Below are 14559 nucleotides of genomic sequence, written 5' to 3'. Positions count from 1 at the left end.
CCTCTGTGGTCTAAGAACAATGTTAGTTATTAGATTTTTTTTTTTCTGATTTCTTCCATGGCCCTGGCTTACATTGGACCAATGATATCTGATAGGCATTTTCTCTCCTTTGATAACACAGATATAGGCCAGATTAGACTGGATTATAAGTAGATGAAGGGAGAATTATTAGGAGGTAGCTCTCTGTTGGGTTCACTGACCACAAGTAGAGGTCAGTGAAGTCATACATCTGGGCTAAAACAAGGGGGTTTGACAGAATTTACATGAGCAGTAATCAAGTATGAGCTAGGAACTGGGATTGCATCCATACATGGTCAAATGCTAAGCCGCTGAGTGATTACTCTTACGTGATAACATGTCAGTCTAGAGTTTTCTCTGAGCAGAACCCAGAGGGGGAGCATTCTCTGTGAGAGTGGAGTTGGAGGCAGAGTTTCCCAGCATCTTCAGGGAATGAGCAGGGGGTTCCAGCCTAATATTATTCCTAAGCAATTATGCATTTTCCTAGATTATAGTTAGAGGCATGAAGTTATGCATAATTTGCACTTAAAATTTCAAAACCTAATTTTGTACCCGTATTTATAACTTCTTTCTCATTTCTATGTTGATTAGTCATATCTTACCATGTTTTCTTTTATTGAAAATAGATTTTTATATATACTATATCCTGATTATGTTTTCCTTTTCTTCTTCTCCTCCAGTTTCTCCCTACCCTTCCTCCCATCCAGATTCTTCCCTATTTGATAGCTCGTTAAAAAACAAAACAAACAAAATCCCAAACCGGGTTTTATTATCTAAGGGATAATATTTAAAAAATGAAATAAAACAACAAAGAAAAAACATATCAGAATAGTACAAAACAAACAACAAAATAGCCCAGGAAAAAAAACAAAAAAAAAAAAAAACAAAAAAACAAAAGAACAGATATAGATATAGTAACTCACTCATTTACACATTCAGGAAGCTCATAAAACTACAAACTGGAAGCCATATATGTATGCAAAGGACCTATAGTGTAAAAAAAAATTAAATTAAATTAAAAAGAAAAGAAAAGCCAGAACACCACACTATGAGATAAGAAACCTGCATAGATGTCATTTAGTTCATTTTCTGTTGGCCATCTGTAGATGAGCATGCAGCCTATCCTTAAGAGTAGTTTGTTTCCCCAGTGAGATTCCCATAGAGAAAATTAAATTTTTATTTTCTTGTGGTTATCAATTGGAAATAGCTTCTAGTTTGGAATAGGGGCATCTATCTCTCCATTTCTCCTTTCTGTTCTAGGACCCTATCAGGTGCTAACCCATGCAGGCCTTGTGCATGCTGCCTCAGTCTGTGAGTTCATATGAACTTGGATCCTGTTTATTCCTTGGTGTCCCCATCCCCTCCACCCCCTCTTACATTCTTTCTGCATTCTTTTCTATCAGGTAGGCTGATAGAAAATTTCATGGAGTCATCCTGCTTGGAGCTGAGTGTTTCAAGGCTTCTCACTCTCTACATGATGTCTAGCTGTGGATTGCTATATTTGTTTCTGTCTCCTGCAAGAGGAAGCTTTTCTAATAGTGGCTAAGCAAGGCACTGATCTGTGAGTCTAGAAGAATATCATTTGGACTCATTTTATTGCCTTTTTCAAACAGTAATGTTTGCTTTTGTGCCAGGTCCCTGGGCTATGTGGTCTTAGATTCTTGATTGCCCAGGCAGCATGGAATGTGGGTTCCACCTCATGGAGTGGGCCTTAAGTCAAGCCAGACATTGGATGGTTACTCCTAAAACCTTTGTGCCACCGTTGCACTAGCATATTTGCAGGCAGGATACCACTGTAGATCAAAAGGTTTGTAACTGGGTTGTTGTTTACATTTCACGTTTAGTAGCATGTATTCAAATTACCTTCCAGCACTGAGAGCACTAACCTGTGGTGGTAAAGGCTCTAGGTAGGAACCTGCTCAACGTTTCCATGATTAATACATTGTCTAGGTCATATCTTCAACCACAGGACCTATGCAGAGCAACCTTGGCAAAAAAATTAGTTGTTTGGGGGTTTCCATGGTACCTCTTTGGCTAACACCTCAGTTAGATGTATACCACGCTTGGGATGTGTCTCCCACATTGTTCAGTGATGTTATTTAGGTTACTTATGTATATATGTGTATATTTTAGGAAGCTTCAACTCTATTAGGTTTGCATATTACCCTTTGAATGGAGCTTAATTTTAGCTGTCTTTCCTCATAGTTCCTCCTTTACCTCGCTCTTCTCTCCCAGTTTCCACTTGATCCCCTGACATCTCATGTGTTGGAGTCCCAAGGGTAGAGCCACATTAACCAGGATACAAAGGGGTACACAGCCAAGTCAGTCAATGCACAATTTATTCAAAGTTTCAACTTCTTTTAAAGGCAAAGCAGAATAAAGATTTCCCATAGGTTCTAGTTCTCACCAGCTGCTGTTTCACTAGCAATAGCTCATCTTGGTTCAGAGTGACCCAATCATCCTTGCAGACTGAGAAATCTATCAGCAGTCTAACTCTTAGATGTGTTTCTTCTTATAAATAAAAACAAAGTTATTTTCTCGTGAGAAAAGGATTGTGAAAACTACTTCCTCGGACATGCAGCGTGCTTGGTAGAACACTGGGATTCTCTGCCTGAGAAAGTAATACTCCTCAGAACATAGGTTGCCCCACAACTAGCAAGCTGGGAGCAGTCACCTTATACCATTTCTTTGCAATCTTCCTCTTCCAGTCCTCCTCCTCATTTATCATAGTTATCTCTTCTATTTCCTTTTACTAGAAAGACCTGTTACCCAACGCTAGTCCCTTACTCTCTTACAAACCTCTATTGCTTGGTTCTCCTTGATCTAACAGCTAATATCAACATATAAGTCAGTGCATTCCACATTTCTCTTTCTGTGTCTGTGTTACCTCAGATGATATTTTTTTAGTTTCATCTATTTACCTGCAAGCCTCGTGATTTCTTTTTTTAATCAGCTGAGTCATATTCTGATGTGTAAAATTAGCACATTTTCTTGGTCCTTTCATCTGCTGAGGAACATCTAATATTTTTAGTTGTTGTTCCCCCACCTCCATTTCTGAACATGGTTGAGCAAGTATCCAAGTATCTTTGAGGCAGGATGGAGCATGCTGTGTTGGCTAGTTTTATGTCAACTTGACACAAGCTAGAGTTATCTTAAATGAGGGAGCCTTAAATGAGAAAATGTTTCCATAAAATCTGGCTGTAAGGAATTTTCTTAATTAGAAATTCTGGGGGCGACCCTTTCTATTTTGGGTGATGCTATTCCTGTGCTGTTAGTCCTGGGTTCTATAAGAAATCAGGCTGAGAAAGCCATGGGGAGCAAACTTGTATCCACTTTTCCATGGCCTTTATATCAGGTCCTGCCTTCAGGCTCCTGCCCTGTCTGATTCCTCTTGTGACTTCCTTCCTTCGTGTGATATTATCTGGAAGTGTAAGATGAACTAAAACAGTTTTCTCCCAAAGCACTTTGATCATGGTATTTCATATCAGCAATAGTAACCCTAACTAAGACTTGTCCTCGGGGTATATGTCAGAGAGTGGTAGAGCTGTACCTTCCTGTGGAACTGTCATACAGAATTCAATAATGACTCTACAAGTTTGCACTTTCACTGGTAGTGGACAAATGTTTCCCTTACTCCACATCCTCATTAGTGTAAGTTGTCTGTCATTTATTTGTATTAATCTTAGCCACTTTAGCAGGTGTAAAATGAAATCTCAAAGTAGTTTTGATTTCCACTTCCCTGATAACTAAGGGTATTGAACATTTCTTTAAGAGTTTCTCAGCCATTAGCTTTCCACATTTGAGAATTCTCCATTAGATTTCTACCATATTATTAAATTGGGTTTTTTCTTAATATCTAGTGTTTTTTAGATCTTTGTGTATTTTGGATATTAGACATTTATTGGATATGTAGTTGGTTAAGTCATTTCCCATTCTACAGGCTGCAACTTGGTTTGAATGCTCGTCCGTTGTCTTGCAGAAATTTTCAGTTACATGTGGTCCCATTTATTAACTGTTGATCTTAGTGCCTGTGTTCAGAAAGTCTTCTGTTGTGACAGTGTTTTCAAGGCTATTTACCACTTTTCCTTCTATCCGATTCAGTGTGTCTGTATTTGTATTAGGTCTTTGATCCTCTTGGACTTTAGTTTTGTGCAGGGTGATAGGTATGAGTCTATTTTGATTCCTATATATCCATCTGCCCAGTTTAACTAGCAAAAATTTTTCAACATGCTGCCTTTTAAAAACTGTGTATTTCTGGCTTCTTTTTCAAAAATCAAGTGTCCATAACTAGGTGAATTTATTCTGGGTCTTCAGTTTGATTTCAAAGATCAATGTATTTGATTTTGTGTCAATACCATGCTGATGTTTTTATTATTATTAATATTGCTATATCTCTATAACTTGGAATTAGGTTGATAGTGCCTCCAGATTTTTTTATTATTAGTATGCTAGATGTTTTGTGTGATTCTGATGTTTTGAATATGAAGCCAAAAATTGTTCTTTCAAGATCTGTAAGGAATTATGTTGGAATTTTGATGGGTATTTCATTGAATATATAGATTGATTTTGATAGGGTGGCCATTTTTACTATATTAATTCTATCTATCCACAATAATGGGAAATATTTCTATCCCTAATTTCTTTCTCAATTGGTTTCTCATTTGTATAGAGAAAGGATATAGGAGCTCTATGATAAAATTTTTAGAGTCACTTATACATAGTATCATATCATATGCAAGTAAAGATACTTTGACTTCTTCCTTTCCATTTGTATCTCTTTGATATCCTTCAGTTGTCCCATTGCTGTAACTAAAACTTCAAGTACTATATCAACTATTCAATAGTATATATGAAGAGAGTCAACAACCTTGTTTTGTTCCTGATTTATTTATTTACTTATTTATTTATTTTATTCATTTATTTACTGCTTTTTTTCTATTGTATTGATTTTAACCTTAAGTTTGATTATTGCTTTACAATAATCCTTTGGAGTGTGATTTCTTCTTTGTGTTATAGAGTTTTCAGGTGTGCTCTTAAGTTACTACTAGAGAATTTCTCCATTTTTTTTTTTTTTTATGTAGGCATTTAGTGCAATGAACTTGGCTCTTAGCACACCTTCATTGTGTTCTATAAATTTAAGTATGCATGTTTTCATTTTGATTCGAATCTAGAAGTCTTTAAGGAATTCATTCTTAATTTCTCTTTGGCTCAATTTTCACTCAGTAGTTAATTGTTTAGTTTCCAATAGTTTGTAAGCTCTCTGCTTTTTGGGTCCCCCCGCCCCCACCTTCTGTTGTTGATAACTAGCTTTAACTTACGGTGGTAAGATGGAGTGCAGGATGTTTCAATTTCTTGTGTCTGTTGAGAGTTGCTTTGTGTCTTAGTATGTAATCAGTTTTGGAGAGAGCTCCCTGAGGTGCATAGGTATATTCTTTTCTGTTTGGGTGTGTTGTTGTGTAAATATCTGTTAGGTTTCGTTTATGTCAGTTAGTTCCAGCATTTCTCTATTTTTAGTTTGGTCTGAATTACAGTTCTGTTAGTGAGAATATGGTATTGAAGACTCTCAATAGCAGTGTGTGACTCTAAATATGTGATTTAAGCTGTATTAGTGTTTCTTTTATGAACTTGGTGGCACTTGTGTTTGGTATACGGGTGTTAAGAACTACAATGTCTTCTTGGTGGAATTTTCCTTTTTACAGACTTTGATGCTGCCTTTTATAATATGAGAAAATAATTTTGGTTTTATAATTCTTTTAGTATTTTTGCTAAGTGGTGGCTGTTGGTTCATTTGAATTTGTGAATCTCAGTCCAAATGCCTACTATGCTGTTACCATCTTGTATCTGGTGACATAAGAGATGGATTATCATGTAGGAATGATGGTCTGGAAATCTGTCTTCTGAATGTAAAATATACCCATTCTTAATGATTGTCAGTGCCTGGTAAATTCTAATGATGCATGTGATCTCTATATAACTAACTTCCTATGGCTTTGGTATTATGTTGCTCACTGTCATGGCTATAAACACACAGTCCTTCTGCCTCAGCTCCTGACTTCTTGGCTTACAAGTATGTATCTACACACCCACCTGACAAGATTTAGCTTCCTTAAAAAAACCTCCTTTCAGCACTTAACAAAACTCATTTTCTACATGTCATGAGATCCCTATCTTTTGCTTGTTTGTTTCTTTTGTTTTGTTTCAGCTGATAATCACCATTGCATGCAGTTCAAAGTTAAGGATTCAGAGCTTAAATATTAACCAGTCTGATACATTGGTGACAGACTTTATTCACAATGCTTCACTTTTAGCTTTTGATTTGACATTTCATCTCTCAAACATATATCATAATCCTGAAGAGAGTGTAATGTGAATCATCAAATAATTCAGATCAAAGACATCTGTGTCTTCACTAGTGAGATCACAGCATGAAATCTCTAACCTACTGATAGTTTCACAACACCCAGGACAGTGATATTTCCCAGGCTGAAAAGTTTATCATGATTCTTTGAATGTGCAGAACTCCAAATTTCTCTCAAGCATAAAAAATACTTGTTTTTCCTATTGTGTTTATCCAACACAACAATTACAGTGGAGTGACTATATCACAGACATATATATATATATGCATAGGAACCACAGAAGGGGTTCGAAAGAAAGTATCTGGAACAGACTGTAGCCCAAAAAAGGAACTAGGGGAAGGTACTTAATTCTATTTTGCTTTTTAAGAAAACTTAAAAATAGTTTAAAAACAGAATATTTATTTTATTTAATCCTAGGCAAAAAAAAAAAAGCCAAAAAACAATAGGAAAAATAATACTTTATTTATTTTTAGAATTAAATAATTTAATCTGTATTTGTGTGTGTGTGTGTGTGTGTGTGTGTGTGTGTGTGTGTGTGTATGTGTGTGTGTGTGTGTTTTCATATGGAAAAGGGCTAAAAACTGTGAAGCTGATTTCAGAGGGTGCCACTGTCAAGTGTTTATGATATAGGAAATGACGGAGGACACAAAGCTGCTTTGTTTCTTATTTATTACAATGTATTACTTCAGTTGGCAAAGAATTAAGAAAGCATTGGGTGAAATGTCAGCATCTATGGTGGTCTGAATTCAAGTAGCTCTTTGAAAGAAAAAGACTGAGCATTATCACAAAAAATAAAAAAATAGAATATCTTCCCTATTTCCTTTAGGATTCTAGGTCAAGACCTACATTCAGAAGTTCTTGGATTCAAATGATGTACACAGAATGAAGAGAAGATTGGAATAGGCTCTAAGAAAAGAATTCACATTTGTAGGCCCCATTTTAGGTTCTCCTTTGTGCCTTTCCAGAGAGGAAGGTGGACTTACATCCACTTCAAAGCACCCAATTGTTTCTGGTTCAAAATATTAATTGGACTTGGAAGCTGAGAAAATAGCAGGTCATGAGAAGATGTGATGAAAAAGCACCTCCCCTCTTTGGTCATGGGGAAGTTGGGGGGAAGGAGGTGGGCTTCTAAAGAGCTAAGAAGAATGAAAAGAGATACCTAAGATAGTACTACTTTCAGTATCTCTTGGTGGATTTATATGGTTTTGTGTGAGATAATACCATCCTTTCCTTTACCTAGCAGTACACTACATTAAGAAGTCAAGCTATTGTGTTACCCAAGGTATGCAACTTTCAATATCAACAAATATTTAGATTTGGAAAAAAAAAAACCACTTCATTTGGTTTATTTCCAAGTGATATTACAGTGACATTTTCCTGGACATCTAGTAGAACCTACCTATCCACTGATCACTCCCCACACTCCCTTGCTGTACAGCTGTCTATGCGCAATTTCTCTTCTCACAAACACCTGGAAGGAAGTTTTTTTTACTACCTTTGTAGATTCAAACTTGTATGGTGAGTGACTTTTTTGAGTTATTGCTTTGTGTCTATACTTTAAACAATGATATATAATTGTAGTAAATAACACCCTATACATGTGAATTTCTAGGCAACAAATTTAAAAGCCAGAGAGAGAAATCAAATCATATTTTTTCAACTATTAGGAGTGGATGAGGCTTTTCCCATGCAAGTAAACCCCAGATTTTTTTAATCTTCCTGCTTGTCTACACACACAAACACACATACACACACACACACACACACACACACAGAGAGAGAGAGAGAGAGAGAGAGAGAGAGAGAGAGAGAGAGAGAGAGAGAAACATATGTGGGATGGTGCTAGCAATTAACAGTATAACAACAGTCCTCTATAGATTTGGCAACACACCACTCTGATTGTTTGTCAGGGTCTATCACTGAGACTTGCATACCAGGTGATTCTAGATTGTGCCAATTTGACAATTCAAACTAACCATCACATACTGTTTAGATTAATGTTGTATATAGTTTACAAAATTAACTAATTAAGATACATTTAAAAGTCTACAATCCAGTCTATGAACTCATATAATTTCAAAGTTGCTTGAGCTCTGCATTGTCCTTGTTTTTAGTTTGAATTAACTCAATAGGATATAACTTAAGCAGTCCTGATAATGATTGTCAATTCAAGTGGTTTTAGAATATTTGTGGGTATAGTTTGAACTTTGCCATATTCTTTGTATGCTAGCCCCCTTCTTTATGATCCTTTGTAAGTATTCTTTGAAAACTTCATACAAGTATACAATGCATTTATATGATATCCACCAGCTACTTCTTCCTTGAGGCCCCACAGACACATCACCTTCCCAATCTCATGTTCCTTATGTTTTTCTACATTTCCTATAAGAGCATCAATCTTATATTATTGATATGCAACAAGGAATCAATACAGAGAAAGAATTTTCAAAACATGCTGCTGAGACTCCATTGCTAAGTCTTGTATCTGGCATCTGAGAGTAGGAACTATTTCTTTTACTTAAATACATATTTATTATATTTTAAATGTGTATGTTTTGCTTGCATCTACATCTCTGTACCACATGGGATCCCAATGCTCATGGAAATCCATGAAGGGTGTTGAATCTCCTGGAACTGAAATTATGGATGGTTGTGATCTATTATATATGCTGAGAATTGACCTTGGATCTTTCTCAAGAGCTAAAAGTTTTCTTAACCACTCAAAACCTTTAACTTATTTTCTCTCAAACTCCTAGAAGGAGATCCTTCACATTTTGTTAAAAATCTTATATTTATATTGATGTGATATAAATAATGAGAAATCCCAAAATGTATTCATTAGATAGACTATTAATTAAAACCACACTCCTTCATCATGTTTGTGATTTTTTTTTAAAAACCAGTTTTGTTGGTTAAAACTGACCAGTACCCCCAAAGCTCCCAGGGACTAAACCACAAAACAAAGAGTACACATGGTGGGACTCATGGCTCCAGCTGCATATGTAGCAGAGATGGCCTAGTCTGTCATCAATGAGAGGAGAGAACCTTGGTCTTGTGAAGGCTCTATGCCCCAGGGTTGGGGAATGCCAGGGTCAGGAAGCGGGTATGGGTGGGTTGGGGAGCAGGTGGAGGGGGGAAAGTATAGGGGGGTTTTTGGAGGGGAAGCCAGTAAAAAGGACAACATTTGAAATGTAAATAAACTATATATGTAACAAAAAATACTACATAATGATATGAGAGCAATGATGTTGCAGAAGCAATGTATATCATGATAATCTAGATGCCGTACTGTCTCTGTCTTCACTACATGTAATATACTCTTTGCTTAAGTATTGTGATAATCATCTGGGCCACTGGTACCTTTGCAAGAAGGCAATGTAGTGCAACATATTAGTCTCTTGTCAGATAGTATTTTGTCCCCTTCCTTATGTAGTTTTTCATCTAAAAAAAAACATAAGCTCCACCCCTTCTCAATTTGTTTTAAGGAGTAAGGATTTTAAAGTACAAATTCACTCATCTTTACTAGTAGTTTGTCACAATGAAAGCTTGACTGCAGTCAAGTTTAATTTCAGTAAATATTCTCCAATGTAGCTATAGGAGAGAAACTGAAATAATTTTAGAAAATAGTGTGTTATTTGCTTTATTTCCTTCTAGTCAGACTTAATAACCACGATTCTTTTTCTTTTTCTTTTCCTCTCCTCAGATGTACATCCAGACAACAACACTTACTGTCTCCATGAGTTTAAGTGCTTCAGTGTCTCTGGGAATGCTCTATATGCCCAAAGTTTATATTATAATTTTTCATCCAGAGCAGAACGTTCAAAAACGCAAGAGAAGCTTCAAGGCTGTGGTCACGGCCGCTACCATGCAAAGCAAACTGATCCAAAAGGGAAATGACAGACCAAACGGCGAGGTGAAAAGTGAACTCTGTGAGAGTCTTGAAACCAACAGTAAGTCATCTGTAGACTTTCAGATGGTCAAGAGCGGGAGCACTTCCTAATAGATGTACGTTGAACATTCTTCTACTAGTCTTGGGAACTATGCTACACAGTTCTGTGATTATAATTGCACACACACCCTGAGACTATAACAACAGTCAGAACCACTGGATGAGAGCTAAATGTTTACAAATAAGTAGTTGTTCCCAGCACAGAAACTTCCCACCTGAGGTGTCTAACAAAGTACTGCAGTGTATCTCCTCCTTTGAAGACTCACACAGCTTGGCGTTAGGGATGCTGTTTCATTTACAAATGCCATTTCTGAAACTTTAGGAATTAATCTACAATATCTGTTGTTTCACTATTGGTCTCTTTTTGTGACTTCTAAAGGGATGCTTGGGGAAGGAGGTACTCCAGACCTTGCACAATTAAATGCCTAGTTGTTTGGGTTTGGGGAAAATGAGAGAAGAGTTTGTTAACATGTGGAGTGGAGTCATCAGAAGTACTTGGTTCCCCAAGATCCTTTCTTCTTCTGAGTTTCCTTTATCTTTTTTTTTTTGCTTGAATATGTTAATTTCAAATAAGCCTTGAAGGCCTCCTGACCCTGAAGACAGACAGAATCCTTTGGATCACTTTCTTCATCTACATTTTTTTGCTCTGTAGTTGACCCAGAATCATCATATGGTAACATTTGCCTTGCAGGATAATCTGGAAATTTTTAAATTAAGTTAAGGTTTTCTTGGTATCCATAAAAGAAGGTAAACAGGTTGGATATTGGTATTGTAAAGATTTAGAAAGTAGACTATAATAAAGATTTTATTTATATTACCTGGTTGTATAAACAAATTAAGTAGGAATAAATTAAAGCTCAAGATCTTACTCTGGGATGGCTCTCAGTTTTTTGTTAATGAAATAGTAATGGTTTATATTAATTAAATATAAGCATTTTTGTTAGTGTTATACACATATGTAATCCTAGAAATTGAGAGTGTGGGGCAAGAGTATTGCGAATCTGTGGCTTGGGCTATATTATAAGATCCTATAGGAGAGAAATAAGAATATATAAGAGCAAAAAATACTCCCTTCCTCCCAGAATCTTTTAGCAGGATCTTTTCTCTGCTTGGTTTTCTTTTGACATTGTCTTAATTAGGGTTTCTGTTTCTGTGAAGAGCTACTAAGACCATGGAAACTTTTATAAGGACACACTTAATCCCGGCTGGCTTACAGTTCAGAGATTTAGTCCATTCTTATCATAGCAAGAAGCATGGCAGTACGCAGCTAGACATAGTGCTGGAGAGAGAGGTGAGAATTCTACATCCTAAATCTGTAGGCAACATGTAGAGAGAATGAGCTACCACAACTGGCTTGAGCATCTGAAACCTCAAAGACTTTCCCAGTGGCATACTTTCACCAACAGGGCCATACCTCCTAATAGTGCTACTCCATATGTGCCTATGTAGGCCCTTTTCATTCAAACTACCACAGACATTAAATACAAAAGGAGATTAAGAATTGGTTTTGCTTGGCTTAATTACTAAAGAAATTTCTAGTTTCCACTGAGTTGACAAAGATTTCTCTGAGTTAAGCTATCTAGATATCTATGAACATTGCATATTGCAATGTCTATGCATAGAGATAGTCTCAGATATATTGACATGCAGAGTATTTGGTTATGGGCTAGTGAGGTAGCAGAGTGGCCAAAGGCATTTGCCACTGTCTGACAATCTGAAGTGTATCCTAGGACCCACTTAGTGTTAAGAGAGAGAACCAAAGCCCATAAGTTGAAGTTGTATAGTTGTACACTGACATACACTCAGAGGCACACACACACACACACACACACACACACACACACACACACACACATTATAGAAAGAAGCTAATAAATTAAAAATTAAATTAAAGATTTAATGACTTACACCATCCTCAGAAGCCATCCTGACTCCAGGAAGATTATCTAGTAAAAATGTCAGTCACGTTTCTAGAAAGAAACCTATCACAACTCCACAAATAATTCTCACACAGACACCATTCTTTCAAAAGCAGCCTTGTGAATGAATGTGCAAGAACTGATTTCAGTAGCACATACATATGATCACCTCCCATGATAGACAAACACTTTACTAACAACAGGACTATTAGCAAAATGCTAGTGATTTGGGGGCAGAGCTCTTTTGTTGTCCAACTTGAAAGCATCAGTATAGGGATTTTAAACCTTTGCAGATGCCAGTAAGCTGCTCTTGGCACTATGCATTTGCAATGCTGGCACTGGAAGCATGAATCACCATAGATTGTTTGACCCATGTTTTTGTGGCAGTCCAGAAAAAAACATAATGGGGTTTCAAATGGAAACAACTAGCATTTTGGTGGAATAAATACCAATCATCCCAGGCCCACCTAAGGAACAAATGGGAGGAAAAAAACAACAACAACAACAACAAAAAATCTTTTCCCAATCCCTTGAAGAGCAAATAGTTTCCCCTAAAAGTAAAATATCTATTGTCAATGATACGGGTCTTATATTGTTAAATAAATCTCAAACACTGGCTATTCCCTTGTTATTTTCTGTGGATGCTAAAGTGGAAATTAAATAATCAGAGGACATATTTCTATGACTTCTCTAGAGTAAATAAAAGAAAGATTACATATATGAAGGCTTAAGAAGGTGAGCTTATTATATTCTGGAAGAGGTAAAGTTCCCATTTGGAAGGTAAAATTATAAAACAGGCACCAACAGATACAAGAAGATTGAAATAATCCCATGCATCCTATCAGATCATCACAGAATAAAGCTGGTATTCAATAGCAACAAAAACAACAGAATGCCCACATACACGTGGAAGCTGAACAATGCCCTACTCAGTGATAACTTGGTCAAGGAAGAAATAAAGATATTAAAGACTTTTTATAATTTAATGCAAATGAAGACACAACGTGCCCAATCTTACAGGATACAATGAGAGCAGTGCTAAGAGAAAAACTCATAGCTCTGAGTGCCTCCAAAAAGAAACTGAAGAGAGCTTACACCAGCAGCTTAAGAGTACACCTGAAAGTTCTAGAACAAAAAGAAGCAAATTCACCCAAGAGGAGTAGATGGCAGCAAATAATCAAACTCAGAGCTGAAATCTACCAAGTAGAGACAAAAAGAACATATACAAAGAATCAACCAAACTAGGAGCTGGTTCTTTGAGAAAATCAACAAGATAGATGAATCCTTAGCCAGACTAACCAGAGGGCACAGAGACAGCATCCAAATTAACAAAATCAGAAATGGAAAGGGAGATATAACAACAGAAACTGAGGAAATTGAAAAAAAATCACAGCTTGTACTTCAAAGGCCTATATTCAACAAAACTGAAAAATCTGGATGAAATGAACAATTTTCTATACAGATGCCAAATACCAAAATTAAATCGGAATCAGAGAAACCATCTAAGAAGTTCCATAACCCCATAAGAAGAACAATATCAACCAACCAGACCCACCAGAGCTTCCGGGAAATGGACCACCAACCAGAGTACACATGGAGCGACCTATGGCTCTGGCCACATATATGGCAGAGAATGGCCTTGTTGGACATCAGTGGGAGGAGTGGCCCTTGGGTCTGAAGATGTTTGATACTCCAGGGTAGGGTAACACCAGGGTGGGAAGGCAGGAATGGGTGGGTGGGTGGATGGATTTGAAGCACCTTCACAGAGGCAGGGGACAGGAGATAGGATAGGGGGTTTCTGAAGGAAAGAATTGGAAAGGGGAAAACATTTGAAGTGTAAATGAAGAAAATATCCAATGGGAAAGACAAACAATCAAAAAAGAGAAAGAAAACAAATATCTCAATGTAATAAAGCTGGTACAGCTATAGAGAGAATTCTCAAAAGGGGACATTCAAATGGCTGAGAATCACTTAAAGAAATGTTCAGCATCCCTGGCCAACAGGAAAATGCAAATCAAAACTCCCTTGAGATTTCATCTTAAACCTGTCAGAATGGCCAAGATCAGTAAGACAAATGATAGCTCATGCTGACAAGAATATGGAGTAAGGAACACTCAATCTTTGATGGTGAGAGTGCAAACTTCTTCATCCACTATGGAAATCAGTGTGGTTGTTCCTCAGGAAGATGGAAATCTATCTACCTCAAGATCCAGCTATACCACTCTTAGGCATATACCCAAAGGATGCTTCATTCTACCACAGAGACACTTGCTCAACAGTGATAATTGCTGCTTTATTCTTAATAGCCAGAAAT

The 14559-nt window shown here is 36.8% G+C and overlaps 1 protein-coding gene across 7 annotated transcripts in view; it reads left to right on the top strand.

The window, feature by feature from the left end:
* Grm8 (glutamate receptor, metabotropic 8) overlaps window positions 1-14559 on the top strand; it is an 860026-nt gene that overhangs the window by 839085 nt on the left and 6382 nt on the right. For 5 of the 7 annotated variants that reach the window (NM_001361125.1, NM_008174.3, XM_006504989.2 and 2 more), the window contains exon 10: window positions 10081-10382. In NM_001361125.1, the coding sequence (NP_001348054.1) occupies window positions 10081-10377 (297 nt within the window). In that variant the 3' untranslated portion in view covers window positions 10378-10382. The remainder of the gene's footprint in view (window positions 1-10080; window positions 10383-14559) is intronic. The other 2 variants (XM_030255174.1, NM_001311072.1) reach the window with 1 other exon arrangement.

Source organism: Mus musculus, chromosome 6, assembly GCF_000001635.26.
Source record: "Mus musculus strain C57BL/6J chromosome 6, GRCm38.p6 C57BL/6J".
NCBI classification, from domain to species: domain Eukaryota; kingdom Metazoa; phylum Chordata; class Mammalia; order Rodentia; family Muridae; genus Mus; species Mus musculus.
Note: the sequence above shows the minus strand (reverse complement) of the source record. Positions and strands in the feature narration are given on the sequence as shown.